Here is a 27,670-nt window from a genome sequence, read left to right on the forward strand (position 1 = left end):
TCAGAAAAACAATTAAATGCTATTTCCTTTTTCATTATCTAATAAGTTTTGAGTTGGACAAATATTGCGAAATTTATCTAAAAAAGCCGTGTAGAATAAGACATGTAACGTATTTAATTAAATGTTTGTAATTATATTGTCAAAAAAATATAAGAAATTTCAAGTGTTTTTTTTTATAGAGATTTTAACCCAAAAAAATAGACCATACCAGATAAGTAAGGCCCAATAGTAGCTCAATAAATATGGGCCTCAATGGAATTCTTGATGGAGGGGTAATCTTCTCCGGTATAAGTGTTGCGACTTTTTTTTCTTTTGATAAATTGTTTTTTCTATTTTCTACAGTTGAACCTTTGTGCTTGAGTTCCCCCATAAGAAAAAGAAAAGGCATACTTCTTCTTCTTAATCTCTTAAACGTGCAATTTTCCGACTTAGGGTTTCGGCGAGAGCTCATAAGTAGAAGCTACTCGATCGTTTCGGATTTCGATTATCATTGTTTGGATTCCTCGGGGTTTGATCGGGTGTTAGTCTGACTAAAATGGCTCCAGTTCCGGATCCGAACAGTGTTGCCGGTGGTGCGAAGCGGGATGAAGCTACGTTGAAGGTTCCTTCTAAGGATCCCAAGAAGAAGGATGATAAAAAGGAAGATGATCTGGTGAGCTCTCTTTGCTTCCGATTTTGCTTTCTCTTTTGTATCGTGCTTAGCTGAAAGACTTTGCTGGATTTATTTAGTATCGGAAGTAAATTTCACGATTGAGCTGTAGGTTTTGCCAGATTTAGGGTTTAGTTGATAATCTGTTCATTGGATTTGAATGCTTCGTAGATTGAATGCCACATTGCTATTTAAAAACCGGGATTACGAAGTTGGTAAAAGTTCTTGGATATCAAAATTCTTGTTAGGGTTTACTCCTGTGGTATTTTGTATAGGTATATCCATTAGCCAGTTTTGTATATAGTTTGATTGCTAGCTGACTCGGTTTGTATATGATGTCATTGCAGTCGGAAGAGGACTTGCAACTAAAGCAGAACCTGGAGCTCTATGTTGAGAGAGTTCAGGACCCCAATCCTGAGTTGCAGAAAGCTGCTCTTGAAAGCATGAGGTAATTCTTGTACCTATAAACATTGGCTGTAAATATTCTGATAATCTTCGTCGGAATTTGTTTTATGGTCTTGTGGTACTTCTTTTACTGCTTTTAACTACCTTGTTCATTTTTTCCTTTTTATTCGTAGTCTAATCTTGATTCGGTCTGTAGGCAGGAAATTCGTGACGCAACAAGCTCCATGACATCAGTTCCAAAACCCCTCAAGTTTCTCCGTCCTCATTATGGAACTCTCAAGGAATTTCATATAAAAATGGCGGATTCTGATCTCAAAGTAAGTTTTCAGACATTTTAAGTAATTTCTCATCATCACCTTCTTGTTCCTTCTACTGAGTATGGATTAAGATCAAAATCCCTGTTTCTGCAGAAAATGTTGGCTGATATACTTTCTGTCCTGGCATTGACCATGTCTGCTGAAGGTGAAAGGGTATGCTTTCTTTCTATTGCTGTAGGAGTTTCTTACCTATTGCTATTTATTTCACTTTCCTTTTTGTTTTCCTCTTCGGATATGTCTTACCAGATTTGTGGTTCTTGGTAGAATTTGACGAAGTTATTTGTTGCTGATCCTACGTTATACAATACTGTTTCAGGAAAGCTTAAAGTATAGGTTGACTGGAACAGAGGGTGACATAGGATCTTGGGGTCACGAGTATGTCAGGAATTTGGCCGGAGAGATTGCAGAAGAGTATACAATGCGTCAGGTTAGAAAAAAATTTGTTCTTTGGCAATGTTCTTTCACTCCAAGAGTTTTACTCCTATTATAGAAACGTCATGAATCTTTTGTTTTCTCTGCTGGTCTGTTGATGAATTTTATGACAATATGTTTTTTATTTTGGTTAGAATCGTTACTGAAATATGGTTATATGCTCATTCTTTCTTTAATGTCAGGGTGAAGAGTCCTCTATTGAAGACTTAATGGAACTTGTGCGGCAAATTGTTTCTTTTCACATGAAGGTGAGATCCTTACAGTTTCGTGGTCCGATGGCCCCTTATAATAAGAAGGGGTTTCCATTGTATATCTAAATTAGTAAATGTTTGATTGATAGGCTTGAAAATTTCACCTCTTATTTTTCCCATCTTTGAAGCTTTCCATTTTGTTCTTGCAGCATAATGCTGAAACTGAAGCTGTTGACCTTTTAATGGATGTTGAGGATCTTGATCTCTTACTTGAGCATGTTGACAGCACAAATTTCAGGAGGACGTGCAACTATCTCACAAGTGCAGCAAAGTAAATCCATTATGTTGATCTTATTCATTTGACAGGCGATTTCCTTCATTTATGGTTTTAGATCACTCATACTGTTATTTACATGATCCCTTTGATATTGTATGTATTTGTTCAGGTATCTTCCAGGACCAGATGACATGTTGGTTCTAGATATTGCTTACATGATCTACATGAAGTTTGCAGAGTATCCAAATGCTCTGCAAATTGCATTATTTCTTGATAACATGCAGGTATGGGCTCTAATCTTCATATAGAACTTAATATACTCTTTCTGAAACATGGGGAGATCTGAAAAACACTCTCCTCTAACTTGTGTATTTTTCTTGTAGTATGTGAAGCAAGTATTTACCTCGTGTTCTGATTTGCTAAAAAAAAAACAGTTCTGCTACATGATTGCACGTCATGTAAGTTCTTAATAAATTGAATCAGCATAAAGGCGCAGTACCCGATGATTTGTTTTCTTATATTTCTTTTTCTGTTGTTATTTCTCCTTGCAGGGTATCACCTTTGAGCTTGACCAGGAGATGGTTGCAAATAACGATGACAAAGACGCCCTACAAGATATTGTTAACAACACTAAGTTGGGTGATGGATATCTGACACTTGCTAGGGATATTGAGGTCATGGAGGCCAAGACGCCTGAAGACATCTACAAGGTTTATCAGTTTAACTGAATATTACGCCTGTTACTGCTTTATTTGGTCACATGATATGTTCATGTCAGTGCCTCTTACCTCAACTGTTCACTGAAATTTTGCAGGCTCACCTGATTGATGGTCGAGCTAGCTCTGGTCCAAGTGTGGATTCAGCTAGACAAAATCTGTCTGCGACTTTTGTGAATGCATTTGTAAATGCTGGTTTCGGTCAGGTATGATTACAGAATCTTATGGTGTGCAAATAAGAAGAAATTTGGAAGCTGCCTTTGATATACAGTATTTCCTTATTGCAGGACAAATTAATGACAGTACCATCAGACTCAACTGGATCGGCTGGAAACTGGATCTTCAAAAATAAAGATCATGGCAAGATCAGTGCAACTGCTAGTCTGGTATGCCTCTTCTTACTTGATGAATTGACTAGCTATGGTCATATTTGAAGTAAAAACTGTAACATTACCTTGTTGCTTCCCAATTCTAGGGTATGATTCATTTGTGGGATGTGGACACGGGACTATCTCAACTGGACAAATATTTGCAAGTTAGTGATAATTCCATAGTCGCTGGAGCTGTGCTGGGAATTGGGATTGTTAATTGTGGCATCAAGAATGATTGCGATCCTGTGAGTAGATTTTATTTTTTATTCTATGGGAGCGTGTGTGTTCATTACTTTTTGCCATTAATTCTCACTCAGCTCTCTTTCTCAGGCATTAGCGCTTCTTGGAGATTATATTGACAAAGAGGATTCATCTGTCCGAATTGGTGCTATTATGGGTCTTGGAATTGCACATGCGGGTTCCCAAAATGATGAGGTGAATACATGTTATTATTACCTATAGTGCTTCGTTGAATGTTCTGTTGACAAGACAATAACCATGCTTACTGTTTGGATAGATAAGAAACCGTTTGTCTCCAATACTAAATGATGCAAAAGCACCTCTCGATGTGATTGCATTTGCTGCACTTAGTTTGGGGATGATTTACGTTGGTTCGTGTAACGAAGAGGTGGCACAATCTATTATATTTGCTTTGATGGATCGGAGCGAGGCAGAACTGGATGAAGCCCTCACTCGTTTCTTGCCTCTTGGACTTGGACTTTTGTACCTTGGTAAACAGGTAGGCAGGGAGTCGTACTTGATAATTTTCTTGTTCGTGTACCTGACTGTTTTTTCCAGCTTATTAGTTTTAACTTGTTACAATATCGAGCAGGAAAGTGTGGAGGCTACTGCAGAAGTTTCAAAGACGTTCAATGAGAAAATCAGAAAGTATTGTGATATGACACTTCTTTCTTGTGCATATGCTGGAACTGGGAATGTCCTTAAGGTATCTGTTCAAATGTGCTAGTGATTGAATTAGATTATTCACTGCTTTCTAGTTTAGTCGCTGATTCTTCAAATTAGGTCCAAGACCTTCTGGCTCAGTGTGGGGAGCATCTGGAGAAAGATGATATTCACCAGGGTCCAGCTGTGATTGGATTAGCAATGGTTGCTATGTCTGAAGAATTGGGTCTTGATATGGGGATACGTTCTTTGGAGCGTGTGTTACAGTATGGAGAACAGAATGTTCGGCGGGCAGTGCCTTTGGCTCTTGGTCTCCTCTGTATATCAAACCCAAAGGTGAATGTTATCTTTGTGAATCAAATTTACTTTTCTACATAAGAATACTGCTGTTACTCTCTAAACTTCTTTATAATTCCAGGTGACTGTTATGGACACCTTGAGCCGGCTAAGCCATGACACAGATTCAGAGGTTGCTACGGTGAGTTAGCTTTTTGCCACTCATGGTTGGGTTAGTAGTTATTTCATTGACTTGCTATGTGGCGTGGATTGATGTTTCATCTGATCCTACAGGCAGCCATTATCTCCCTTGGTTTGATAGGCGCTGGAACCAACAATGCAAGGATAGCTGGCATGCTTAGAAATCTCTCCAGCTATTATTACAAGGATGCCAGCCTTCTCTTCTGTGTAATGTGTTATTTTTAATATTTTTTTCCCATGCAAGAAACATAAGTTCAACTTACTCTAGGTTTGTTCTCATTGTGTTACGTCCTAATGCAGGTGCGTATTGCTCAAGGGTTTGTGCATATGGGAAAGGGTCTATTAACTCTCAGTCCTTTCCACTCTGAACGGCTATTGCTATCGCCGTAAGTGGTAGCGTATATTTTATGAATACTTGGCTTTCAAAGTTCCACCCTGTGAATCCGTAACATGGGTGTTGTGTTTTGTACCCAGAACTGCTCTTGCTGGTATAGTGACATTGTTGCATGCATGCCTTGACATGAGATCCATCATATTGGGGAAATTCCACTATGTGCTCTACTTCATTATTTTGGCGATGCAGGTGAGTGCAATGTTCTATCCATGACTTTTTTGTAATGGACTAAACAGTGTTTATCTACTGACACAATGCGGTTTGAGTGTGCAGCCAAGGATGATGCTTACAGTGGATGAGAACCTGAAGCCTATCTCGGTGCCAGTGCGGGTAGGACAAGCAGTTGATGTGGTTGGACAGGCGGGTCGACCGAAGACAATCACTGGGTTCCAAACACACTCGACACCTGTTCTCCTTGCTGCTGGGGAGAGAGCCGAGCTCGCAACCGAGAAGTATGTTGTTCCTCTAAAGCCCGTGTGTTACATTATCATACTCAAAACAAAACTGTGTGTTACATTTCGGAATCTCAAAAAATCTGGTTTTGTTTTTTGGGTTTACAGGTACATACCGTTGTCGCCCATATTAGAAGGTTTCATCATATTGAAGGAAAATCCAGACTACAGAGAAGAGTGAATCCAAAGTTGGAAGTGCGAGCATATGAAAGAAAGAGAGCCTTTAAATACTTTCACTGTGGTTTTATGTGCACAGTCAGTTTTTTTCTTTCTTAGTTAATTCGCGTCTGTTACAAGGAAATGGTTCACAATCTTTCCTTTTCAAAAAGAAAAACCGCTTCACTGCGTCAACTAGGAACTTTTTGTGCACTTTTAACATCATTCTATTATATAGATGGATAAGTTTTGAAATCCAAAATCTTTAACCTGTCCTTGAAATCATCTACTTGTTAATAGTTCTTATTCCCTATAAAAGGAGGAAATAAAGTAAGCTTGGGCATAGTGCTCTTTGGTTTGCTGCCAGGAAAAACTTAAATCTCATGCTTTGTACTCCAACTTCAGTTTAGCAAAGGCTCCTCTCGTTGTCTTGAGGATTTGGCAAAAGCTCAAGTAATATAATAAAATGAAGAAAGGTGACCTAGCCGGCTACATATTACATATATGGCGTGCACGACTCACTCGTTTCCCCCCTTCTGTCTTTTTCTTTTCTGTTTACATAATTTCGTTCCCAACTACCCACAAAAATAACTCTCTCGTATCGTAAAACCAGAAGTATAAAATCTTATTAAAAATTAGCAGCGACCAACAAAGGTAAAATCATGTACATGTATATTTTAGCTTCTGTCACAAAATAGTATGTGAAGTTTGCCTAAAGAACTCAGAAAAAAAAACAATAAATAAAGAAACAAATGAATGGAATACAGTTTTCACTGTTTGTTCAGGCCGGTATATGTATGTCCAACCAAAAGGAAGAAAAAAGAAAGTAATTTAATGGCCACGACCTCTTGGACTCGGACCGGACGCCAACCGCTGAAACCACGAATCAACCGTCGACTTCATCTTCTCCACCGTTCCGTTCTCAGATCTTTCCGTTAGAACCCTCCCCGCAGAAGCCTGTTCTACAACAAAAAACGCCACCATCACCACCACAATCAAAACAGTAGACCAACTAACTCTTCTCATTTTTATTTTGCTTTCTCTTCTTTTAAGTTTGTACCGACAAAGTATTACCAAAAAGGAGAAGTTTTTTTGTTTGGTTTGGTTATGGAAAGAAGACTCTATAGGAGATATGGATATGTGGGAATAAAATGATAAATAAGAGGGAGTAGGAGTATGTATATATATACATAGTAACAAGGAAGCGGTCATGATGATTCATGACTCGAGAGTTCATCACTTTAGGTCGGATTTTCCCCGCGCTAGCTCACGATTTCGCGTGTTGACCAAGTATTATGACTTGAACGGGTCGCTCCGCCTCCTAAACACTTACGTGAACTTACATTTATGTCCTCCCCCATTTTGGTGTCACTGTGTGGAGTTTTTTTAGTTTAGTCAATGCGAGTTTTTTTTTGTAAAATAAAGTATACCAAATACAGCGGAGTTGTTGTTTTACGCGGTTACTATTATTATTCAAAAATACTATAAAAGCTAACAACTACCAAGTTACCAACGTGCTGTTTTATCGTATTCATCGTTTTTAATAGTACTATAGCTGTATTAAGATTAGTTCTAATATATTTTTACTGATAAGAATATAATTTTTACTTTAATTTATTCATTTATATATGAATTACAGGATTTATATATATATCACCATAAACAAACATATAAAACTTTGATTTTTGTTTCGAAAAGTCCTGGTTGAGTTTTGAAAAACTTCACGCGTAAATCAAGATTGACTAATTAAAGTACTGCAGAGAGGACCAATTCACAATTTCACCTAGATAATTCTCTTATCAGTTTAGGTAATGGGGATAATGTATTGTAAAATAATACATTTCAAGTTAATGTAATATAAATTAATTGCGTATCAGTTGTGTTAGCTAGTAGGTATTAGTGATGAAGAAATTAAAATATATACTGATATACAAACGAATTAAAGAACCAAGTAGACAAGTGTTTGGTAGGTAGGTAGGTTTATTCAGTTTTAAAAAAACTTGGAATTCTCAAGTGATTTTTGGTTCAATATACTAGCTAGCTTGTAGTCATACAAGCATATCTATTTGAAAAGTGATATCTAAAGACTGTTTAATTTTAAGAAACATTGATATTCAAAACATGCGAATGTTGACTGTCCAACAAATTCAAGGGGATAGTCTTGTGCTACTCCTACCAAACTAATACTAAGTAAAAAAAAGTCCTATATATATTGTAGTACAACAAAATTCAACCCTCATGTATTTTGGGTAAGCTGAATGAATATTCTGCTGAGTTTTATTTACTGTGTCTTCGGATCGGGTCAAAATAGATTATAGTTTATAATCAATTATACTGAATCGATCATAGTACTCTAGTTAGTGATCTTAAAGAGGTTTACTTTTGAGAAAATCTTATGAAACACCAACCAGTTAATTGAATACGGATCCTTCATTCATTGAAATAATAATATCTTGTTCTTCGAAAATGCAATTAATTTCTGTTATTTAAAGAAAAAGAAAAAAAAGAATTACTTTTGCAATTTGGGGTTGACATTAGCTTTTGTGATGGTTTTGGGCCATCATAGTAAAACGGCCCATTAAGACATAAATTATTGTCTAATTAAGCCCATCACATAAACCTTCCAAAGCTTTTTCGTCTGCTTCATCTCCTCTCCCAAAACCCTTCCTCTAGGTTTAGTGTTTCGCTGTCTGGAACGATATCTCTCAGTCACTCAAGTCTCTCCCCCCAATAGTATTCGCCGTGACCTTCTTTTCTAATCGTATACAATGAGGATTAAGACGTTATCGAGATCGAGTGATGAATTCACCCGAGAAAGAAGTCAGGATCTTCAGGTAACTTTTGCATACCAATAAAAAACCTTAGGATTCAGTGTCTATACATATTCTAATCAATTTATGTGATTCCAGAGGGTCTTTCACAACTTCGACCCAAGTCTTCGACCCATGGAGAAGGCTGTGGAATACCAGAGAGCTCTTAAAGCTGCCAAATTAGAAAAGGTAACTATTTGCAATTACCTCCCTTCAAATTTTGTTCCTTTGTTTTAATTTTTTTTGAAGTTTCATTGTGGAGTTGTATTGATTGGTTTTGGAACAATTTCTCAAATTTGCATCTGTTTTTTCCTTGTTCTGTAGATATTTGCAAGGCCGTTTATAGGAGCAATGGATGGTCATCGTGATGGAGTCTCGTGTATGGCGAAGAACCCGAATTACCTCAAGGGAATCTTCTCAGCTTCTATGGATGGAGGTAAGTATATTACCTCTTGTTTTCTTCTCCAAGTTTTAACACTTTTTTGAAACTTTGATGATGATAAGATCTATGGAAAGGGATTCAATAGATATTGCAGGAATCTATATGGTGATTACTTGGTTTATATATGGATTAGTTGTACTGTTGTAGCATTAAAGTATAGGGATAGTGCTCAAAGTTTGGTCATTTTTAGTTTGCTGTAACTGGCACTAGCAAATTATGTAATTGATACTATCTTTCTCTTTCTTCTCTGCAGATATTCGCCTTTGGGATATCTCTTCAAGGTTAAAATCTTGAAAACTAATTCTCTTCTGAACTAATTTGATCTTCATTTAGTTTTTTTCTGTTTTTAATTTCTATGTTTTGTGTTTTGGTGAATGAACTCTGGAATTTGGAACATGCAGGCGTACAGTTTGCCAATTCCCTGGTCATCAAGGTGCTGTGCGTGGTCTTACAGCGTCCACTGATGGCAATGTACTGGTTTCATGTGGAACTGATTGCACGTAAGATATGATAAGGATTTAATTGTTTTAAATTTTCCAGTCGTTGATCAGATTTTAGGCCGTCAAACTAAGGTGAATGGATTTCTGCAGTGTTCGTTTGTGGAATGTTCCTCGTCCTACACTTGAAGATTCTAGCGTTTCATCTGAAAATATCATTAAGGTAGTTCTTGTAAAATTCTTTTTTTTTGTTTGTAATATTGTATTATCATGTGCTTGCTCTTACCTTATATAACAACAAGCTTATTACACTTATTTTCAGCCATCTGCAGAATATGTCTGGAAGAATGCTTTCTGGTAGACTTCTTACACTTCATTCAATTTCTCATGATTCTATCGGTCCAAAAAAACTTGAGCTACTTTTTTTTGTTTTTACTTATTTCTAGGGCTGTTGATCATCAGTTTGAAGGTGACCTTTTTGCTACGGCTGGTGCTCAACTGGATATATGGAATCACAATAGGTACTCAGGCTCCTGCTGATAGAATTTTTGGTGCATGTTTTAATTTATTTTAAGTAGTACTTAAGGTTGTACCTTGTTGTAATTAGGGCTCAGCCAGTTCAGAGTTTCCAGTGGGGAACGGACTCTGTAATATCTGTCCGGTTTAATCCCGGAGAGCCTGATATATTGGCTACATCTGCTAGGTAATATACTTTCTACTTTCTACTTTCTACTTTATACTTTTATATGTTATGTGATTGTCTGTGCTAGACCTTGCAGAGCTTTCTCTAACATTATAAGAGGATTTCTCTTCTTCCAGTGACCGCAGCATAACCATATATGATCTCCGCATGTCTTCTGCAGCAAGGAGAATCATCATGATGGTATAGTTGTAACTTGTTCAGCCATTCTCGTCATATGAATTCATTTTTACTCTTCAAACTAAAAATTGCAACTGTGGTCTGCAAATTGCTTTTTGTTTGGCAGACAAAAACAAATTCAATTGCATGGAACCCCATGGAGCCTATGAACCTGACAGCTGTAAGTGATAATCATAATGTGAAATGTTCTCTGATGAGTTAACATTTGGTTTTTGCTTACGTGCTAATTTCAACCCATGGTAAACTGAATAGGCTAATGAAGATGGTAATTGCTATAGCTTTGATGGTAGAAAGTTGGACGAAGCCAAGTGCGTGCATAAAGATCATGTTTCTGCAGTGTAAGAGTGAAGAAGGATAAATCCCAACTATCAGATATAATATATTAACAAGCTATAATATTGATCTAATTTCATCATTTATACAGGATGGATATTGATTTTTCACCAACTGGTCGTGAATTTGTTACGGGTTCTTATGATCGATCGGTGAGAATCTTCCCATACAATGGAGGGCACAGCAGGGAAATTTACCATACAAAGAGGATGCAGAGGTACGATCTAGTGAACAACTCTGTATATATTTGAAATTCAGATATTCTGGTGTACCACCTTATGAATTTGTTTTAGGCTAATTTTATATTTTATTGCTATCTTCTTGTAGAGTATTCTGTGTCAAGTATAGCTGTGATGCTACATATGTAATATCAGGCAGTGATGATACCAATCTCAGGCTATGGAAGGCAAAAGCATCAGAACAATTGGGAGTTGTAAGATTTTGTGAATTTTCTTGTTACACTCACTAGCATTAGATTAATTTAGACAAAACAAAAACCGAAGAAAAGTTACTGTAGGCTAAACCATGGATTCAATAGTGTATTACTGCATATGCTAAACCATGAGATATTACTTGTACATGCTCTCTTAAATATTTTCAACTTAGGAACGGTGATTCTCAACGTTGACTGGTGATTTGTGTTACAGATTCTTCCAAGGGAACAGAAGAAGCATGAGTACAATGAGGCTGTGAAGAACCGGTACAAGCATCTTCCTGAGGTCAAGCGCATTGTGAGGTACATGACAAAAAAAAACTGTAGTTTTATCTCATGTTTCTAACTTTGGAGATTGTCAAAAGATAACCGTAGTAACATGGTAACGTTTTGGATATTGTGAAATACAGACACAGGCACTTGCCAAAACCAATATACAAAGCATTGGGGGTCATCCGAGCTGTGAACGATTCAAAGAGAAGAAAAGAAGAGCGAAGGAAAGCTCACAGTGCACCAGGAACAATTGTCACAAAACCTCTGCGCCAAAGAAGGATTATCAAGGAAGTGGAGTGAGTTTAATCTTCTTCTTTTTGTTCGTATCACGGAAAAAGATACGTTAGGTGATTTTGTTGGTATAGTGAGGGTAAGGTTAGGAACCTCTGCTATATGTTATGCCCATGTCGGGTTTTTTAGCTTCACTAACCATTGTGTTCATGAATTACTCCTTTTGGGTGTTTTAAAGCTGATCTTAAAGTAATAATTTGATTTTATGTGCTTACAGTTTCTCTTGACAATGCCATTAACTATAGATGAGAATATGAGATATACAATGAAGTGCATAACTGGCTCTATAAAGAGCTTTAGAGAGTGTAAACAAACATACGGGTAATATGCAATGCAAGACGATAGATATAAGGAAAGTTTGGGAATGAAAAATCTTATTTTACTGTATTAAATAGTGAACTAGCTCACAGTGGTCTTTTAACTTACATCAACACAAATTAAAAGAAACAATCACAATACCGTAGACTCAAATAGTTTTCCAGAGCAAGATCCTGACCGCATATTTTAGGGTAAAAAAAAGGAAGCATTCCTACAAGCATCTCTGGACCAGTCATACAATCTTCATAATCTAAATCAAAGACCTTCACGGTAGAAAAATCAGAACCCAACACACTCAGGGGTTAAACTTCCATAAACAGACTAAAAAGATCACTGATCACCAACATTGATCAGTTCATACTCAACAAGAGACAGATTGTTATCCTCCTTGACTGTGAAAGACGCCGGTTCAGTGACTTCGATGCGCCCCCATTTATCCACTCCTAGCCTCATTGTACCCTTGAACATGTCTATCCTTGAATTGCGCAGAATCACCGTTGCCCCTGGCTTCATAAGATCAACTATACACAAAGAAAAGAATCAGTAGTTCAGTACCATAATCAATGTAATCAGTAGGCCAGAGTAATTATACAATAACTGGTACAACACTAGCTATTCTACAGGAAAAGCTATGAAAGTTTTGGGAGATAATGTAGAGCATTCAACTGAACATAACTCAACATATGACCAAGCAAGTTTCACCTTTACTAAAGGCAAGGTCAAATTTAAGCTAAGACGTCTTTCAATTGCATAAGCTACACAGACATCACTAAATGATACCAGGCTTGAACAGATTTTCACAGTAATACCATACATTCATTTCCATTTTCAGTCACAATGATAGCTTTTCACACTCTTTCCAGAAATTGACATAAATAAATTCCCATTTTCAGATACAAGAATAGCTGATGCAGAATAGCTGATGCATCATCCATCATAAAGACTAGCAGAACACATTTTACCATTTGCTCAAAAATATATAAAAAATGAAAACAAATACTGACGAAGACAAACCAGTAAACAACAAAGGATCAAACTATATCTCTCCAACAAACTATAATATGCCATATCTATATCCTAAGAGCAAAAGAAAAGAGTGAGTAACCTTGGTCGTTACGAGCAGTGAAGAGGATACATCCAGTTTCGTCTCCGATGAGACACTCAACGATTCGACTGGGCTGAGACGGCCTACTCAGAGAATTCGCAGTACGAGGCTTACGGGTAACAGGAACCACGGTACTAGCATCAATGACCTTAACAGTCAACGTGTGACCAGTCGTTCCAGGCTTTAGCTGTTCCACCTTCACAAACACTGGCTTTCTCTTCACCGTCGACGTTCCCGTCGCAACTGCTGCATTTCCTGTAGTCGCCATCGCTCAGATTACAAAACCCAGATTTCGCGTTCGCCCTAATTGCTGGAATCGAAAGAAAAAAAAAACCTTTTGGGAGAGACCAAAATGGGATTTTAGGGTTTATAAAGAAAGACGACGATGTGCTCTGCTCACTCCCGAGACTGACGAGAGTTTTAATCACCTGCTTCTCGGTATCATGAACTTTGTCACGTGTCGATTTCTTATTTGATATTTTTCATATGGATTAAAGCTATTAATTTATCCTTTATTAGACATTAATGTAACAAAAGTCATACAGCTAATTTGAAAACGTGAAGAGACACTAATCTAAAGCTTTCTTTGGTGCTTCAGTTTCTGCAACAACCACCACCATCGCTTGCTCTTCTTCTTCTGTTGGCCGCGGCGGTGAAGGTGACTTTTCCTCCGGCGATTTTAGTTGCTCATGATGAGTTACTTCTTGATGCTTCTCCACTTCAATGGTATCTAACTGGAGATTCTGCCGTCTGTATCTGATTACAACCACTATGATAAACACTGCTATGAAACGGGTCTTGAGACTGGTTAGGTTCCAGAATGCAGTAACTGCAGAGCCTGCCACAAACTTCTTGTGTGTGCAAATTCCCCAAGCTTCAACTATTCTCTTTTGTGCACTTTCAACTACACAAAGCAAAGATCCGTTTTTGTCATTGGATTGGACACACCAAAGAGCAGTTTACAGTCTGTTCAAATGGATTTTACCTTGACGATTAATCTGACTAGCATAACATGAATATAGCTTTGGAACTGTGAAGCTTAGGAAGAAACCTGTTTATCCAACTATGGTCAGTTCTAGTATATTCAACTACAAGAATACCAATTAGATTTCGTTGGAGTATTGTTGACATTGAGATTTAGTGTTCCAGTAATCATACCAAAAGCACATAACCTCCACAATGTTATGAGGTAACCATACTCAGCTCCCATTAGAACAAAAGGTGCCACCTGAAATCAAAGTAAAAACCGAATAAGAAGACTAGACATATTCATTAGAGAATATTTTTTATGAGAATGGTGAAACTTTGTAAATCCTACCTTGAGTGTCATTGCAGGTTCGCCAGAGAAAAGCTCGCTCGTCTTTGAAATCGCTAAATTGGTGATGGGAAGCATTCGTCTTGCTATTCGTAAGACATCCTCTTCACTCAACTTGAGCTCTCTCCGCGCTTCTTCGGTTGCCCTTGAAGGTAACAAATGGATTTAAAAACTTTAGTACAAGCTAATTTTTGATATGTACCGGGATCTTAAGAGTTTGTACCTTTGGCGAAGAGTGTTTGACAGGAACGATACCCCAAGAAACAAGAGTCCAAGATAGGAGATCGCTGAAAAAACACTTCAAACCAACAAAATTTCCTTGAATGTGACAAATAATTGAAGCTAGAAAGATAAATCATGATAATATAAATCAATGTACCTAAAGTTAAATCCTTTAGCAGCAAAGCAAGAAGACATGAAACATATACATCCGAAACCGAACCAGAGTGTTGATTTTGCAACATCGCTCCACATGATCAAATCGCTTATATTCTCTCTAATCCGCTCCAAATCACCTTGGCTAACATCTTTATCTGAATTACGAAGCCATAACACAACTACTGAGCAAAGCATTCATAGTAGAACAAGAGAGTGAACTCATTTTGCAAAATAAAAGGACCTACTTATTAGATTTGAAGATTGGCATGGAGAAGGTATCACAGGAACAGAATTTTGCTTCTCCTTCTTAGATCGACCCGTCTTCTTATGTTTTCTCGGTGTCTGAGTTTTCTCATCAATCAAGCCAACAATAGGTTCCTTATTATCTTCCTTCGTTTCAACCATCACCCCCGACCTTCGTCTCGATCTCCGGCAATTCCTCGGCGAGGCACAACCCGAAAGACCATTTTGCCCTCCCTTAGTCCTACATCGCCGTGCCACCGCAGCAGCCTCCGTAGCTTCCATATCAAAACGATTGCTCAAACGGGTTCTCGATTTACGGAGAGGAGAAGGAGATAAGAGGAGGATTTCGCGAAGAGTGACAGGAGAAGATGGTGAATTGAGGGAAATAGGTGATGGGTAAGGAGTACCGTTGCTCTTCGGAGACGAGACAACCAAATCGAGAGATGGAATATGCGATTTGACGAGAGTGTTGTTGTTTCGAGCGAGACGCGATGCGGATCTAGGGTTCGAACGGAGGGAAGGAGGTATAGTGTCCATTATCTGAAAAAAGGGATGATTTTTCGAATCTGAGTGATTAAATGAGAGGAATCTCTGGGAATTTATTAGGGTTCTTGAAGATAAGATTTGGGGATTCTTGCTCCGACAAGCTAAGCTTCTTTTTTTGGGGTCTGTTGAAAGTTCTCAGCTTTTGTTTCCGGCAACAGTGGATGAGAGAGCCGTTGATGAGGAAGAAGAAAGAAAAAGACAATCTTTAGCTTATTTGAAAGTTAACGGCGGCAAAGTGGGTCCGTTAACGTCTCTTTTAACGGTAATTGTAACTTTAATCATTGGATCTTTTGATTCTTTTCTACTTGAATCAGATATAAACAAGATACTAGTTTTGTAATTAAAATGCTATGATTAAGCAAAACCCTCTTTGGGATTGTTTATAATTATACAGCACAAAAATCACAGCTTTAATTTGGTTTGTTGTGTATAGTCTCTGTAGATGATGAGTAGTTTACATTTTGCCATTGTCGCTGCTTAGCTTCAAAGCTGCAAAAGAAAACTCTGTTTTCTTGAGATGGCGTTTGTAGAAGCCATTGAGCCTCTCAAGCGCATCTTCCAGCATCTGAGCTTCTACTCCGATTGTTATCCTCACCCAGTTCTCCATTCCCAAAGCCACTCCTGCAACACCAAAGAAATGTTTCAATATCTTCAAACTTTGAAACAAATCATTTTCAAGATTCACGTTTATGTACTCATTGATTGTGATTACCTGGTAGTAAGACGAGGTTTTCTTCTTTGGCTAGCTTCATACAGAAATCCATGTCGTCTTCGATGTCCTCCAATAATGAGAGCTCTAGCTTCGTCTGCAGTTTAATCATGGCATTTGTTATACAAATCGATCAAGAATCATGAAATGAGTATTACTGACGTTGGTGGTGGTACCAGTAAGTAAGTGCATGAGTCAGGTTTCTTTTTGCAGACCAAGCAAGGAATGTCCTTGAGCCTATCACAGACCAATTCCAAGTTCTGTTTCAACATTGAATTCTTCTTAGCAAACGTCTCTTTATTTGCTTTCCCTAGAATCTCGGGAAGTGCAGCCTGAACTATGGTTGTAGCATCTGGAACTATATCAAGATTTTGTTGGATGGACTGTATCATCTGTTACAAGAAGAAGAAAAAACAGAGTGATTACTTGAAACAGAAGCTATAATAATCCTATCTATAATGATAAATCGGTTCAGAAAATCAGACCCCTGTGGACTTGAAAATGCCTTTGGGATCGTTCATAGCGATCCAGCCGATTCTCCAACCAGGAACAACCCATCCTTTCGATATACCACCCAAAGTGATAATCGGAGCTATCGATGAAAACGTTCCCATTGGAACAAATTGTTTGTCTCCGAAGATTGTTTCGCAATACACTTCGTCTGTGATCACCATTATTCCTAGCTTCCGAGCTGTCTCTGCCACCTATAAAAGTTTCATTCATCAGCACCATTTTTCCAAGTCTCTCACAAGTCAAAAACTAGTTGTAATTACCTTCTTAAGATGATCGTAAGAGTAAACATTTCCACAGGGGTTGTTAGGGTTTATGACAACCATTGCCACAGTGTTCTCGTCTGAAATTGCTTCGATGCCTGGGATATCAATCTCCCATTCTTTCTCCGGGAGAAGATCGAACTTGCGGACCTCGAGTCCACTAAAGAGGGCACGAGCCTCATAGTGAGGGAAACTAGGCCGTGGGAGAAGGATGTTAGCATTTGGTCGAGCCAGCGATTGAAGCACTACTTCTATCCCTTGGTTGCATCCGACAGTTATGAGTACATCATTAGCCTTTACCTTGTTTGTCAAGTCTCGGTTTACGTAATCAGCAACCGCCCTGAGTAACAAAACGTTCCATGAAAAATACTTAGGTTTTGCCGTGGGTGAAACAGAGTAGACCGCTCTATCTTATGAAAAGGGAGAAAGAAGCTTACTGTCTAGCGGGGAGAATTCCGGCGGCGGGGCCGTAAGAGTTACCCTTACCGGAGCGGATGACGTCGACAATGGCGTCCTCGGCGTGGATGGAGGTGCGGTAGCAAGGGTACACAGAAGGGTCGCCGTGTGCAAGGGGTAAAAGAACCTTTCCAACGTCCGGGCTGCATTCAGCGAAGAGCTTGAAGCATATGACTCTCATGGTGACGCTGGAGGCTTTCGTTGCGTTGTCGCTTCCCCTGAAACGCCAAACGCTGATATCGTTCTCATCTTGCGTCTGCGTCTCGGTTTGAAGGGTAGGAAGTAGGAGGTAGCTGTTTCGGTCCATTGGTTAATAAATGAGCTGGAAGAGTATTATGTAGATTTTTGAAATGTGGTCGTCGTTATATGATTGATATATATGATGGAGATGCCAAGAAACGTATTTATAGAGGAGGACGAAGGATTAAATAATAATCGGAAACTCGTTAGTGTTAAAATAATAATAACGATTAAGTGTAGACTTTGACTAAAGGAAACTGCGGTAGCAGACTTTACGTACCTTTGAACTTTTCACCCATAAAAAAGAAAAAAACCTTTGAACTTGAATTATAGACTTTGAACGAAGGGTTATATTATATACATTTACATAGTTGACCATTTTATTAAATTTTTAATTTGATGATTTTGGATTAAGTAATAAAAAGAAAATGTGTTTCTACCACAATGATTTTTCATTATTGAAGATGCTATTGATTAGAAACAATTTTCATATATAACAATTTCGATGATATAAAATATTTATATTAGCGTGGTAAGATATAATGTATACCACACGACATTAATATTAGATTAATAAAAATTAAATATATTATATAATATACATATCAACGTGTAATTACATCTTTAATTGAGCTATCAAAATCTTGAAAAAAATGTTTTATAAAATCAAGATCAGTCAGTGAAACTGAAAAATGTGGTGTAGTTAGGCATGTCAATCGGGCTAGCCCGCCCCGGCCCGGCCCGGCCCGAAACCAGTAAAGCCCTCATATATGTGAGTCTGGTCCGGTCCGGTCCGAAAAATTTCCGAGCCTATATTTTAAAGTCCGGCCCGGCCCTAACAGGGCTACAGGGGTTTTCGGGATTTTTGGGCTTTATTTACCGATAAAAAATCAATTTCTAAGTTCATAATAGTTTTTTAAAAACTATATTTAAAGGTCTACTATAAAAATAATGCATCAAATTTTAAATAACTTATCAATATTCAATAAAACTAACTTAATTTAAGAGAAAAAATAGAAGCCAAATAAATTATTTACACTTTAACCCAATAAAACATAGAACTAAAATACTTTAAAGTATAAGATAGAGTAAAAATTTAATAGATATTTTGATGATTTCAAAATCATGATACTTATATATATTTAGTTTTAGCTTTGTATAAAGATTTTAAAAGTAATAAGTAAGACTAGTAAGTAAATATGAAAACTATAACATTAATCAAATCTTTTAATCAAACTAAAATATTCAAAAAATTCAAAATATATTTGTATAAGGGCTTTTCGGGCTGGCCCGAGCCCGACTGGAGTAAGCCCAAAAACTCTTTAACCCGAATGGGCTTAGCCCAAAAGGCCCAATTTTTTCTGGACATATATATTTAATCCCGATCCCGATATTTTTTAGGGTCGAGCCAAACTAGCTCGCGGGCTTTAGCCCTAATTGACATGCCTAGGTGTAGTGATCTATTAACACACTGTTACATTTATTTAGCCACTCTGTTTATAAGTCAGAATATCGACTGAAGCTAAATTCATATATTATGTATTATACATATAATTATCGTGATCCAATACTTGATTAATGTGCTAATTTATATGTTACCTAATAAATATGGAAAATTTATATAAATAATAATTTATCAGATATGTTAAATCTTACACCTTATAATTATGGCTAACAATATAATATTACTATAAACAATAAGTAATGGATACGTTTAATTGCTAACATCATGTCTTCGACTTGGTCTTCCTGGAAATAAAACTTCCACTCTGTTTTAACTCCGTCACGTTATGTTCATCTTGATGAATACTTGGTCAAGAGTCAAATACTTCGCCGAAACCGAAACTGCATGGCTATATATTTTGCTATATCTTAATTTCCCAATCGTCTGTTGTTGTATTTTGCTATTTTTTTTTTTTTTTTTTTTTTTTTTTTTTTTTGCTATTACCCTTGAATGATTAGCTTTACATGACGTGCGTGACCAATATAATAAAAAAAATGTTTTATTAACGTGAAATTGCCGTCGTTCGAAATAAAAACAGAATTTTGGAAGAAGACGACTTATGAAACGTGAGAATATTAATTTGGTGTATTTACAAATGACCGTTTTCTTAAATTACTTGATTAAGTATTGCACTAATCTTTCCATTCCTGTATAAGCTGCAACATCATATTATATTAAAGATGAATAATATTATTACTTTGAAATAGACATAATATTTACGAAAAGCATCATAAAGGTTGATGAATAATTTTTTTTTTCTAAAAACTTTTAGGGTAAATATAAAACTGAAACTTAGATATCTTTTTCTGAAATTGACTGTGAATTTGTATTTTAAATATATATTTTATACTCACATATTCTATATCACCAACCCCAAATCCAATATTTTAAAATTTATTATACTCCATTGCGGCTTGCGCCACCATCTTTTTTTCTTCTTTACTTTAAGAAAAAGCTTGCGCCATCATTTTTCTGTTTCTTTGATACTCCGCCTAAAACGACGTCCCGACTTCCAACGTATCAGCTTTCACACGCTGACACGAACACAGTTAACCTTAAAGATTCAAACACAATCAAAAGGAAAACGAAACATGAGAAATACAAAATACATATATAGTGTTATTGATGCTGAGTTCTCTTTTAAGTGAGTTGTGTTTTAACATGGCGAGCGTAGAAGCCTTTGAGCCTCACGAAAGCGTCTTCTAGCATCGACCTCTCCACTCCTATCGAGAATCTCACCCAATTCTTTAGTCCTAATACCTCCCCTGCATTATGTTCATAATCAAATCAGCCCATATGTCCCTTACATTTTATAGAAATATTGATTACAGTGTAAATAATATTGATTACCAGGTAGAAGGACGAGATTCTGCTCTCGGGCTAGCTTCATGCAGAAATCAAAATCATCCGTGATGTCTTCTAAGAGGGATATATCCAATTTTGTCTGCAATATATATGATCTACGTTAGGTTTAATGAAAATTCTCTTATATATGTGATTTTTGTTGTAGGGTCTTATTACTGATGTTAGTTTCATTTGTTAACACATGGATATGTAACATAATAGTTTAACATAAAAGTTTATACAAACGCTATCATATATCTCTAGGCGTGCATATAGATTATAGCCGAAACAAAGAGAAGGTTTATTTGTTAGTTTGCGTTTATATCTAAAAGTGTGTAAATTAAAGATAGGTTGAAATTGGTACCACTAAGTAAGTACACGACTCGGGTTTCTTGGGGCAGGTGAGGCAAGGAATGTCCTTGAGAGCATCGAACGCCAAATCTACGTTTTGACTCAGGATTAAGTTACTTTTGTCGAAGAAATCTTTCTTTGTCTTCTCCAAGATGTTTGGAAGTGCAAACTTCAAATTAAACATGGCAACACATTAGCTCTATTGCATATATACACCACGTAAGTCATTGCATCTTTGTGCATGCATGTGTCACTGAACATTACGTATCATATAAGCCAAACCTGTAGAATTGTTGATGGATCTGGACTTATGTCGAGATGTTCCTTGATGGATTCAACGACCTATTGACAACAAAGTATTGTTTGTGTTAGAACAGGAATATAGAACATATATTTCTATCCTAACAGTTTGATGTTCAAAGATACTCAGGTCTACAAAGTGTTTTCCCATGTCCAATATAATAGGACGATGTTTACTACAAATAACTTGTGATGGTTAAGAGATAAAACTGACCCCGGTAGTTTTGAAAACGTTGTCAGGATCATTCATTGCGATCCAGCCAATTCGCCAGCCGGGAACGAACCATCCCTTGGATATGGACCCGAGTGTAACCACAGGGGCAATAGATGAAAATATACCCATGGGGACAAATTTATTCTCACCATAAATAGTTTTGTTATAAACTTCATCAGAAATGACCATTATTCCTAGCTTTCTCGCCATCTCAGCCACCTACATGTCATAATAAAATGTACATAACAAAAGTTTTGTTGAAAGATAGTTTCCTAAATCCTAAGTTAGTATAGCGTCATTCACGTACCTTCTTTAGATGTTCATATGTGTAGACATTTCCACATGGGTTGTGAGGATTAATTATCACCAGGGCAATGGTGTTTTCATCTGCGATGGCCTCGACGCCTTGAAGATCTATCTCCCAGTCTAGATCGGGAAGGAGATTATACTTGCGAATCTCGACTAGGCTATGGATTGCGTGACTGTGGTATAGGGGATAAATTAGAGTTGGGAGAACGATATTGGCCTTGGGTCGGGCGAGGGCATGGATCATTGTCTCTATCCCTTGGCAACACCCCACCGTTATAAATATGTCATCTGATTTCATCTTATGAGGAAGGTCCCGGTTCAGATAATTTGCAACCGCCCTAAATTAATATGAGCATAGTTTCACATGTTACAGTGAATATAATAGAATTATTGTAATAAAATTTGGAAAATTAATCTAGCACTGGATATACAAGCACATGCAAACACAAGGCATAAGTTGTGTTATAACTTATAAGTACATAATCACCTAAACATATAGAAATTCGTTAAACTTTTTCATCATATACAGTTCAGTATATTGATACCTTTACAATATATATTTAATGTGGAAACAAATAGCTAGAAACTAATTACCTCCTGGCCGGTAAAATACCGACCCCCGGGGCGTAAGAGTTGGCGGCGCCAGACCGTAAGGATTCAACCACCGCGTCCTCAGCATCAACGGAAGTTTGAAAGCAACGGTAGACGGAAGGGTCGCCGTGACCCAGAGGCAAAATGGTCTTGTTAACGTCTTTGCTGCAGCAGTCGAATAACCTAGTAAGGGTACCTTTCATTGAGACATTAGCCGCTCCCTTGGCCGCTTTGTTGCCTTTGAACTTCCAGACGTCACCACCGATGCCGCCTCCGTTTCCGGTCGTCTTGCGTTCAACGTCTTCCTCTTCTTGATCAGTTTTAAATGAAGGAACGAACAGGTTCTTGTGTTGACTCATCGTTCCGATTGAACTTCTTTCTCTTGGTTTGAAAATTTTTCTTTTGTGAAAGAAGAGTCATATGATATTACATAGATGCATTGTGTTCCAAACTAAAAAAAAAGATGAAAGATAGATTAGTTTATCATTTTCATATATATGCACAAAGCTTATTGGTATATATATATCTCGATCTCTTCTGACTCTTCATTATATTCAATTTTGAAATGGGTACGTATTTCTGACAAACAAAAAAATGGGTACGTACTTATCTCTTCATGACATTCAATATGAAATGGGCAATCTCATTCATATAGCTCCTGTTTTAGGTATGGTCTCTTTTTCTGAAAAGAAATTACCACTGCCGACGAAAGGATCTTTTGATTTACAAAAAAAAAGAACGATAAACACGTGAAATGAAATGTATATTTTAGTACTAGTGGTGAGAGATAGAAGAATGGCTACTGATGTTTTTTTCTTTTTCGATTTTGGGTTACATGAGAGATCAGAGCATCTTGATACATTGTTTTTTTTTTTTTGGCAATCGCATTTTGATACATTGTTTTACAGAACGAAATGTAGTTTTTGTCAGAAAAAATTGGAACTATTTAAGAGATTCGAAAATGTTTCTGATGTCCACGAGAAAAAACAACTGGATCCCCCCAGTGGTCGGTCCATTTCAAGTTACGAGGTACATTGATGTTCTCACTATTCTAACGTATTCTTTTTCTGTATAATTGATTGATATTATCCTGAGTACTTTCATGATCTGTAATTTTTAGTCTTTTCATGTGTTTACATAAGAATTTAAGCTTGTTTTTTATTAAAAAAACAACCTAAAACTTCGTTGAATGATTTTTTTTTTTTTTTTTTGTCGGCCAAAGGTTTCATTAAGAAAAGCCCAACAGGCTAATAAAGAAGGGATACAGTTACATGATTAAAACGAAAATCAACAGCCCAACTAAATCATAATTGCCCTCGAAGTAATAAGGTCCGGTAGATAGATAAAACAAGCAATAATGATTCAGAGGTACACGTGTAGAAGCTAGATCCTTCACGTAGCCACGCGTCTTATCATCTTAGAACCACCGTTAACTTTCGTCAAGCGTCGCCAAGTTCCGATCGTCTGTCTTGAATTAACTGTGGTGCGACAAGTAAACTTTTTCCCTTCTGTCGATCTCTATTCCGTTCATAGAATCGTCAAAAACCACCGGATCTTACATGAAAAACTTCTTCAAATCTCTCTAAGAATCACCAACTCCCGGGAAGCTCCATCACCAACTACACACAATTTACCGATGTAGTTTTTTGATTGCTCTAAAGTCATGAGCAAAGGAAAGTGATGAAGATATTACTCCTCGATTAACTGGAGAATCAAAGAGAAATAAGAGTAAAAACGGTAAATCGACGAGATTAAAACAAATGGAATGAGATCAAAATAGCTCGCAAGATGCGAGAAAGCACATCCGGACTTAAACCGGAACAAAAGATCCGATTTACAATCGGAAGGAGGACCGACAAAGCTAATATTTTACAAACAAAAAAATCCGGTAAAACGGAAATCTTCCTTTCTCTCTCTGAAAGATGAAGAGTGTGCTAAGAGAGAGAAAGTTTTTTTTGCTCATCACCCTTCGTTGAATGATTTAAACGTAAACTTCGGTTAAACAGTATTGGGAAAACCAAATTTCGTTTTCTCTTGTAAACGGCTGTTTAATTAGAACGACACAATTATTCAAAAACTTTTAGTTTTGAACCACCCCCCCCCCCCCCCCCCCCCCCCCAACAATTACTCAAGTTTGTGAAATGTTTTTATGCATATCAAAAACTCACAAATATGTAAGAAAGTTCAGATTTATTTCTATATTAATTTTTATTTTCATTTATAATTCAGAAACTTCACACACATACACTAGCATGTTTAAAAACTGAATTTAACTTTAGTCATCCGACCCTCATCTCACAAATTGATCAAGTCCCTAATTCCTTATTTACGTTGTTGTATTTACATCACTCTATGACTCACTTTCTCTATTCATCAATTTAAATTGGCTAAAAGAAAATTAGTTACAAAAGGTTAGGTCGCACGCGGCTTAACCAACCGGCCCAATGGGTCGATTTGATTAAATACGAGAAACGCTTTAATCACCCGTTTGGTCCCTTCTTTAAATAGCTCTCGCACGCTACCGAAGAAGAGCATTAAAACTCTCGCATGCGTTACCAAGTTGAATTTTCTGTTAAAAGTATTTAAGATTGCTCGTCACGATTACGTTTGTTAGGTAGATATAACATAACGAAGACCAACTCACACAAACAAAAAAAACAGTGCATTGGCTGCTAGTATGATGATGAAACTAGTGTTTGCGATGACGTGTCTTCTTGTTGCAGTCACAGCCGCCGATGCACTGTACCGTCCTTGGCCTCCGGAGTGTCTTTACGTGGCGAACGTGATTACGGAGCAGTGTAAAATGTTCTTCGTCCATCAGGAATCTCCTCCCACCGCCGAGTGCTGCCATTGGTTCAGTAGCCGCCGTAATAATGTCAAGGAGAGGCGAAGGATTTGCCGTTGTATGGAGTTTCTGACAACAGCCATCAAACCACTCAGGCCAGACGCTTTGGCTCTCTCTGACCAGTGCCATTTCACCTCTGGCTTCCCCATGTCTAAAGACCACACATGCGCTTGTAAGTTTCAATAAAGTATATGTAAGTGCCATTGCAAGTATTTTGTAGAAAAAGGCTGACGGTATAATTTGTCTATTGGTTCTCTGTTTTTGCAGAGCATGGGGGAGACTCAAAGAAGACACGATTTGCAGATGAATAGTATCTCTTGTTTTTGTATTTAAAGGCTGTCGCGATTTCTTATTTTTCATTCATTTGTGAAGAAAATCATGCTTACATAATATATTACATCTTCTGGGAAACCACATTACTGGGTTTTTTTTTTTATAGACACAGCTTGAGCATATATATCTCTATCTTATGAACTTGACGGTAATTTATAGACAACTAAAAAAAAAAACACTTTGAAAGAGACTAGTGCAACTTTACAACGATACAGGAGATGTCATCTTTGCTCTTCTTAGATATGGCTTCCTCTATCAAATGCTTTGCGGCTGCATGCGGGTCTTTGATACTCTTGATCGCATCAACTGCTTCTTGGTTCGATAATACCTGCAGTTCAACATCGACCATCATCTTAGAACAAGTCCATAAACTGGCTAGCTAATCCACGGATAGAACCAGGGCAAGATACCGAGTCGTTAGACTTACCTTCCAAATACCATCACTGGCAAAAAGGATGAATTCAGTGTGATCATCAATTGCCTGGTGTGTTATGTCTGGTTCTGAGCTCAGATGTATCTTCAAGCTCTTATCTCCAAACGCTCTCGCAACCGCTAACTGTCCATCCACTCGTGGAACATCCCCTGCAACGTTAAATATATATCAGCATCTGCTATTCCAAAGAAACTGAAGGCGTAACTAGTCACAACAAATTAAGGTAGCTTTACCTGGAATATTTGATACAAAGCCACCTCGTTTCTCTATTTCTTTTTTCTCCTTGCTTGGTTCATGATCGACTGAGAGCTGATGCGCAACACCATTCTTAGACATCACTGCTCTTGAATCTCCAACATTAGCAACAACTAGCTTTTGACCATCAATTAGAATTCCCGTTACAGCCGTTGATCCGCCTTTACCAAGCTTAAGGGATTGCTGCAATATCACGGCATCTGTCGATCTGTATGCATTCCTTATAGCATTCTCCGTGTCAGTCCAAAAATCCTTCTGAAAATACACAAATGGATCAGTCAGAATCATTCACAAAGAATTCGCCTTTTAGCCTCCAAAGAGATTTGTTAACCAAATTAAAGATCTACCTCTTTTAGAATGTTGTCAAAGAGATTAGTTTGCAAGTATTTGGCCACATCATGCCCCAAGTGACCATCAAAGATGGCAAACAAACCCAATTCATGACCTTCAAGTTTCTTGAATTCGGAGACTACATAATCCTCCATAGGATGGCTAGACTTGCCTTTCACACAGTGAAAACCATGTGTGATGTTCTTCCACATCTTGCTTTTGCCTCTTCCCATATCAGGAGCGGATCCACAGAACCCAGCCTTTAACTAATATTTCACACAGCAAAACAATAGAGTTAATACTGCAATCACTCAAAAGACTCAAAAACACTGTCTATCTATAGATTCTTCAAACCAAATTCTCTGAGTCATCAAGCCCATTAAAAAACCATAAGCACAACAGAATCTTTTCCCAGATTACAAAGCCACCTAATCAAGTTTGAGTTTTTATCAATAAAACTAACAGGTGTGACCAATTTCGGCAGATTCAGTTATACCCATGAGCAGGAAACGCCAAAGATCATAAATTTCTAAAGGGTCAAGCTCGAAGCTGCATTCATTAATCTTACTAACTCACTCACTTCAACCTTTGTTTGATTCCCCCAAAAAAGTTTCAAACTTTGCTAATAGAGAAATAGCCAGCAACAGATAAACTGATTCTCCAATTCAAAGCAGAGATTCAATGAACTAAAAACGAGATCAGATCAATCAGAGTAATACCACAAACAAAGAAGAATCAAGAGCCAGTAATAGCGTACCTTCATCTTATGGAGAATATTACTGCCAGCCATTTCTGAGAAAGCCTTGAGACGATTCCTTTGTATCTGTGTGTTTGTGTGGGATATGTGATGAATGAATGATGCAAACACGAATGGAGATAGAGAGAAAGAAGGAAGAAGATTCGGGTTTTATGAATGATTTTGACTTTGATGTAAAGGAAATATGAACTGCTCGGTGACTGTTAACATTATTATCCCGGCTGCGTCCTCCAATGCGGACGCGTTCTCTCCCACGACTTTTCTTCTTCCCTTTTTGTTCAGCTTATCTTATTTTATCATTTAATTAAAGTTTTTATTGCACACCCACTTGGAAATTACATATATGTATTGCGTTACTTTTCTTTTCTTTTTAATATAGCAA

At 37.4% G+C, this 27,670-nt stretch overlaps 9 protein-coding genes across 9 annotated transcripts; 3 read left to right on the top strand and 6 right to left on the bottom strand.

Annotated features, from left to right (window-relative positions):
- The first annotated feature begins 338 nt into the window (after positions 1 to 338).
- LOC17878472 (26S proteasome non-ATPase regulatory subunit 2 homolog B) lies at positions 339 to 6,009 on the top strand. The gene is made up of 23 exons (XM_006285419.2): positions 339 to 652; positions 997 to 1,097; positions 1,251 to 1,371; positions 1,465 to 1,524; positions 1,688 to 1,798; positions 1,986 to 2,051; positions 2,204 to 2,325; positions 2,441 to 2,555; positions 2,655 to 2,729; positions 2,823 to 2,981; positions 3,086 to 3,193; positions 3,275 to 3,373; positions 3,463 to 3,603; positions 3,689 to 3,793; positions 3,876 to 4,097; positions 4,191 to 4,304; positions 4,382 to 4,597; positions 4,680 to 4,739; positions 4,832 to 4,945; positions 5,039 to 5,124; positions 5,213 to 5,321; positions 5,406 to 5,584; positions 5,693 to 6,009. The coding sequence occupies exons 1-23, from the start codon at positions 536 to 538 to the stop codon at positions 5,763 to 5,765; spliced, it is 2,673 nt and encodes an 890-aa protein (XP_006285481.1). The 5' UTR covers positions 339 to 535; the 3' UTR covers positions 5,766 to 6,009.
- A 376-nt stretch (positions 6,010 to 6,385) lies between these two features.
- LOC111829722 lies at positions 6,386 to 6,871 on the bottom strand. The gene has a single exon (XM_023779687.1). It carries the CDS (start codon positions 6,764 to 6,766, stop codon positions 6,572 to 6,574), a length of 195 nt encoding a protein of 64 aa, XP_023635455.1. The 5' UTR covers positions 6,767 to 6,871; the 3' UTR covers positions 6,386 to 6,571.
- Positions 6,872 to 8,409: 1,538 nt separating this feature from the next.
- On the top strand, positions 8,410 to 11,862 carry LOC17879138 (DDB1- and CUL4-associated factor 13). The gene is made up of 16 exons (XM_006283657.2): positions 8,410 to 8,574; positions 8,650 to 8,739; positions 8,875 to 8,986; positions 9,246 to 9,273; positions 9,394 to 9,492; positions 9,583 to 9,652; positions 9,752 to 9,786; positions 9,876 to 9,950; positions 10,037 to 10,132; positions 10,249 to 10,312; positions 10,416 to 10,469; positions 10,562 to 10,647; positions 10,734 to 10,859; positions 10,970 to 11,075; positions 11,290 to 11,378; positions 11,486 to 11,862. Exons 1-16 carry the CDS (start codon positions 8,509 to 8,511, stop codon positions 11,646 to 11,648), a joined length of 1,359 nt encoding a protein of 452 aa, XP_006283719.1. The 5' UTR covers positions 8,410 to 8,508; the 3' UTR covers positions 11,649 to 11,862.
- A 134-nt stretch (positions 11,863 to 11,996) lies between these two features.
- Positions 11,997 to 13,416, bottom strand: LOC17880620 (uncharacterized protein At4g28440). Its single transcript, XM_006284624.2, has 2 exons — positions 13,063 to 13,416; positions 11,997 to 12,478 (listed from the first exon to the last, which is right to left on the bottom strand). Exons 1-2 carry the CDS (start codon positions 13,328 to 13,330, stop codon positions 12,288 to 12,290), a joined length of 459 nt encoding a protein of 152 aa, XP_006284686.1. The 5' UTR covers positions 13,331 to 13,416; the 3' UTR covers positions 11,997 to 12,287.
- A 137-nt stretch (positions 13,417 to 13,553) lies between these two features.
- Positions 13,554 to 15,672, bottom strand: LOC17877960 (reticulon-like protein B18). The gene is made up of 7 exons (XM_023778678.1): positions 15,001 to 15,672; positions 14,757 to 14,910; positions 14,601 to 14,675; positions 14,381 to 14,522; positions 14,221 to 14,290; positions 14,048 to 14,113; positions 13,554 to 13,966 (listed from the first exon to the last, which is right to left on the bottom strand). Exons 1-7 carry the CDS (start codon positions 15,533 to 15,535, stop codon positions 13,632 to 13,634), a joined length of 1,377 nt encoding a protein of 458 aa, XP_023634446.1. The 5' UTR covers positions 15,536 to 15,672; the 3' UTR covers positions 13,554 to 13,631.
- Positions 15,673 to 15,794: 122 nt separating this feature from the next.
- Positions 15,795 to 17,807, bottom strand: LOC17880420 (probable aminotransferase TAT1). The gene is made up of 6 exons (XM_006283653.2): positions 17,464 to 17,807; positions 17,027 to 17,366; positions 16,739 to 16,957; positions 16,430 to 16,645; positions 16,257 to 16,350; positions 15,795 to 16,165 (listed from the first exon to the last, which is right to left on the bottom strand). Exons 1-6 carry the CDS (start codon positions 17,787 to 17,789, stop codon positions 15,999 to 16,001), a joined length of 1,362 nt encoding a protein of 453 aa, XP_006283715.1. The 5' UTR covers positions 17,790 to 17,807; the 3' UTR covers positions 15,795 to 15,998.
- A 2,199-nt stretch (positions 17,808 to 20,006) lies between these two features.
- On the bottom strand, positions 20,007 to 23,161 carry LOC17877612 (S-alkyl-thiohydroximate lyase SUR1). Its single transcript, XM_006286216.2, has 8 exons — positions 22,942 to 23,161; positions 22,339 to 22,786; positions 21,743 to 22,082; positions 21,436 to 21,654; positions 21,204 to 21,263; positions 20,935 to 21,090; positions 20,577 to 20,670; positions 20,007 to 20,491 (listed from the first exon to the last, which is right to left on the bottom strand). Exons 2-8 carry the CDS (start codon positions 22,692 to 22,694, stop codon positions 20,367 to 20,369), a joined length of 1,350 nt encoding a protein of 449 aa, XP_006286278.1. The 5' UTR covers positions 22,695 to 22,786; positions 22,942 to 23,161; the 3' UTR covers positions 20,007 to 20,366.
- A 1,709-nt stretch (positions 23,162 to 24,870) lies between these two features.
- LOC17878283 lies at positions 24,871 to 25,596 on the top strand. Its single transcript, XM_006284973.2, has 2 exons — positions 24,871 to 25,352; positions 25,448 to 25,596. Coding segments are annotated over exons 1-2 (342 nt in total). The 5' UTR covers positions 24,871 to 25,012; the 3' UTR covers positions 25,450 to 25,596.
- LOC17879541 (probable protein phosphatase 2C 58) lies at positions 25,518 to 27,563 on the bottom strand. Its single transcript, XM_023777995.1, has 5 exons — positions 27,289 to 27,563; positions 26,549 to 26,797; positions 26,180 to 26,456; positions 25,941 to 26,095; positions 25,518 to 25,841 (listed from the first exon to the last, which is right to left on the bottom strand). Exons 1-5 carry the CDS (start codon positions 27,319 to 27,321, stop codon positions 25,704 to 25,706), a joined length of 852 nt encoding a protein of 283 aa, XP_023633763.1. The 5' UTR covers positions 27,322 to 27,563; the 3' UTR covers positions 25,518 to 25,703.
- Between the last annotated feature and the right edge of the window lie 107 nt (positions 27,564 to 27,670).

The sequence above is a fragment of the Capsella rubella genome, unplaced genomic scaffold (assembly GCF_000375325.1).
Source record: "Capsella rubella cultivar Monte Gargano unplaced genomic scaffold, Caprub1_0 scaffold_7, whole genome shotgun sequence".
NCBI classification, from domain to species: domain Eukaryota; kingdom Viridiplantae; phylum Streptophyta; class Magnoliopsida; order Brassicales; family Brassicaceae; genus Capsella; species Capsella rubella.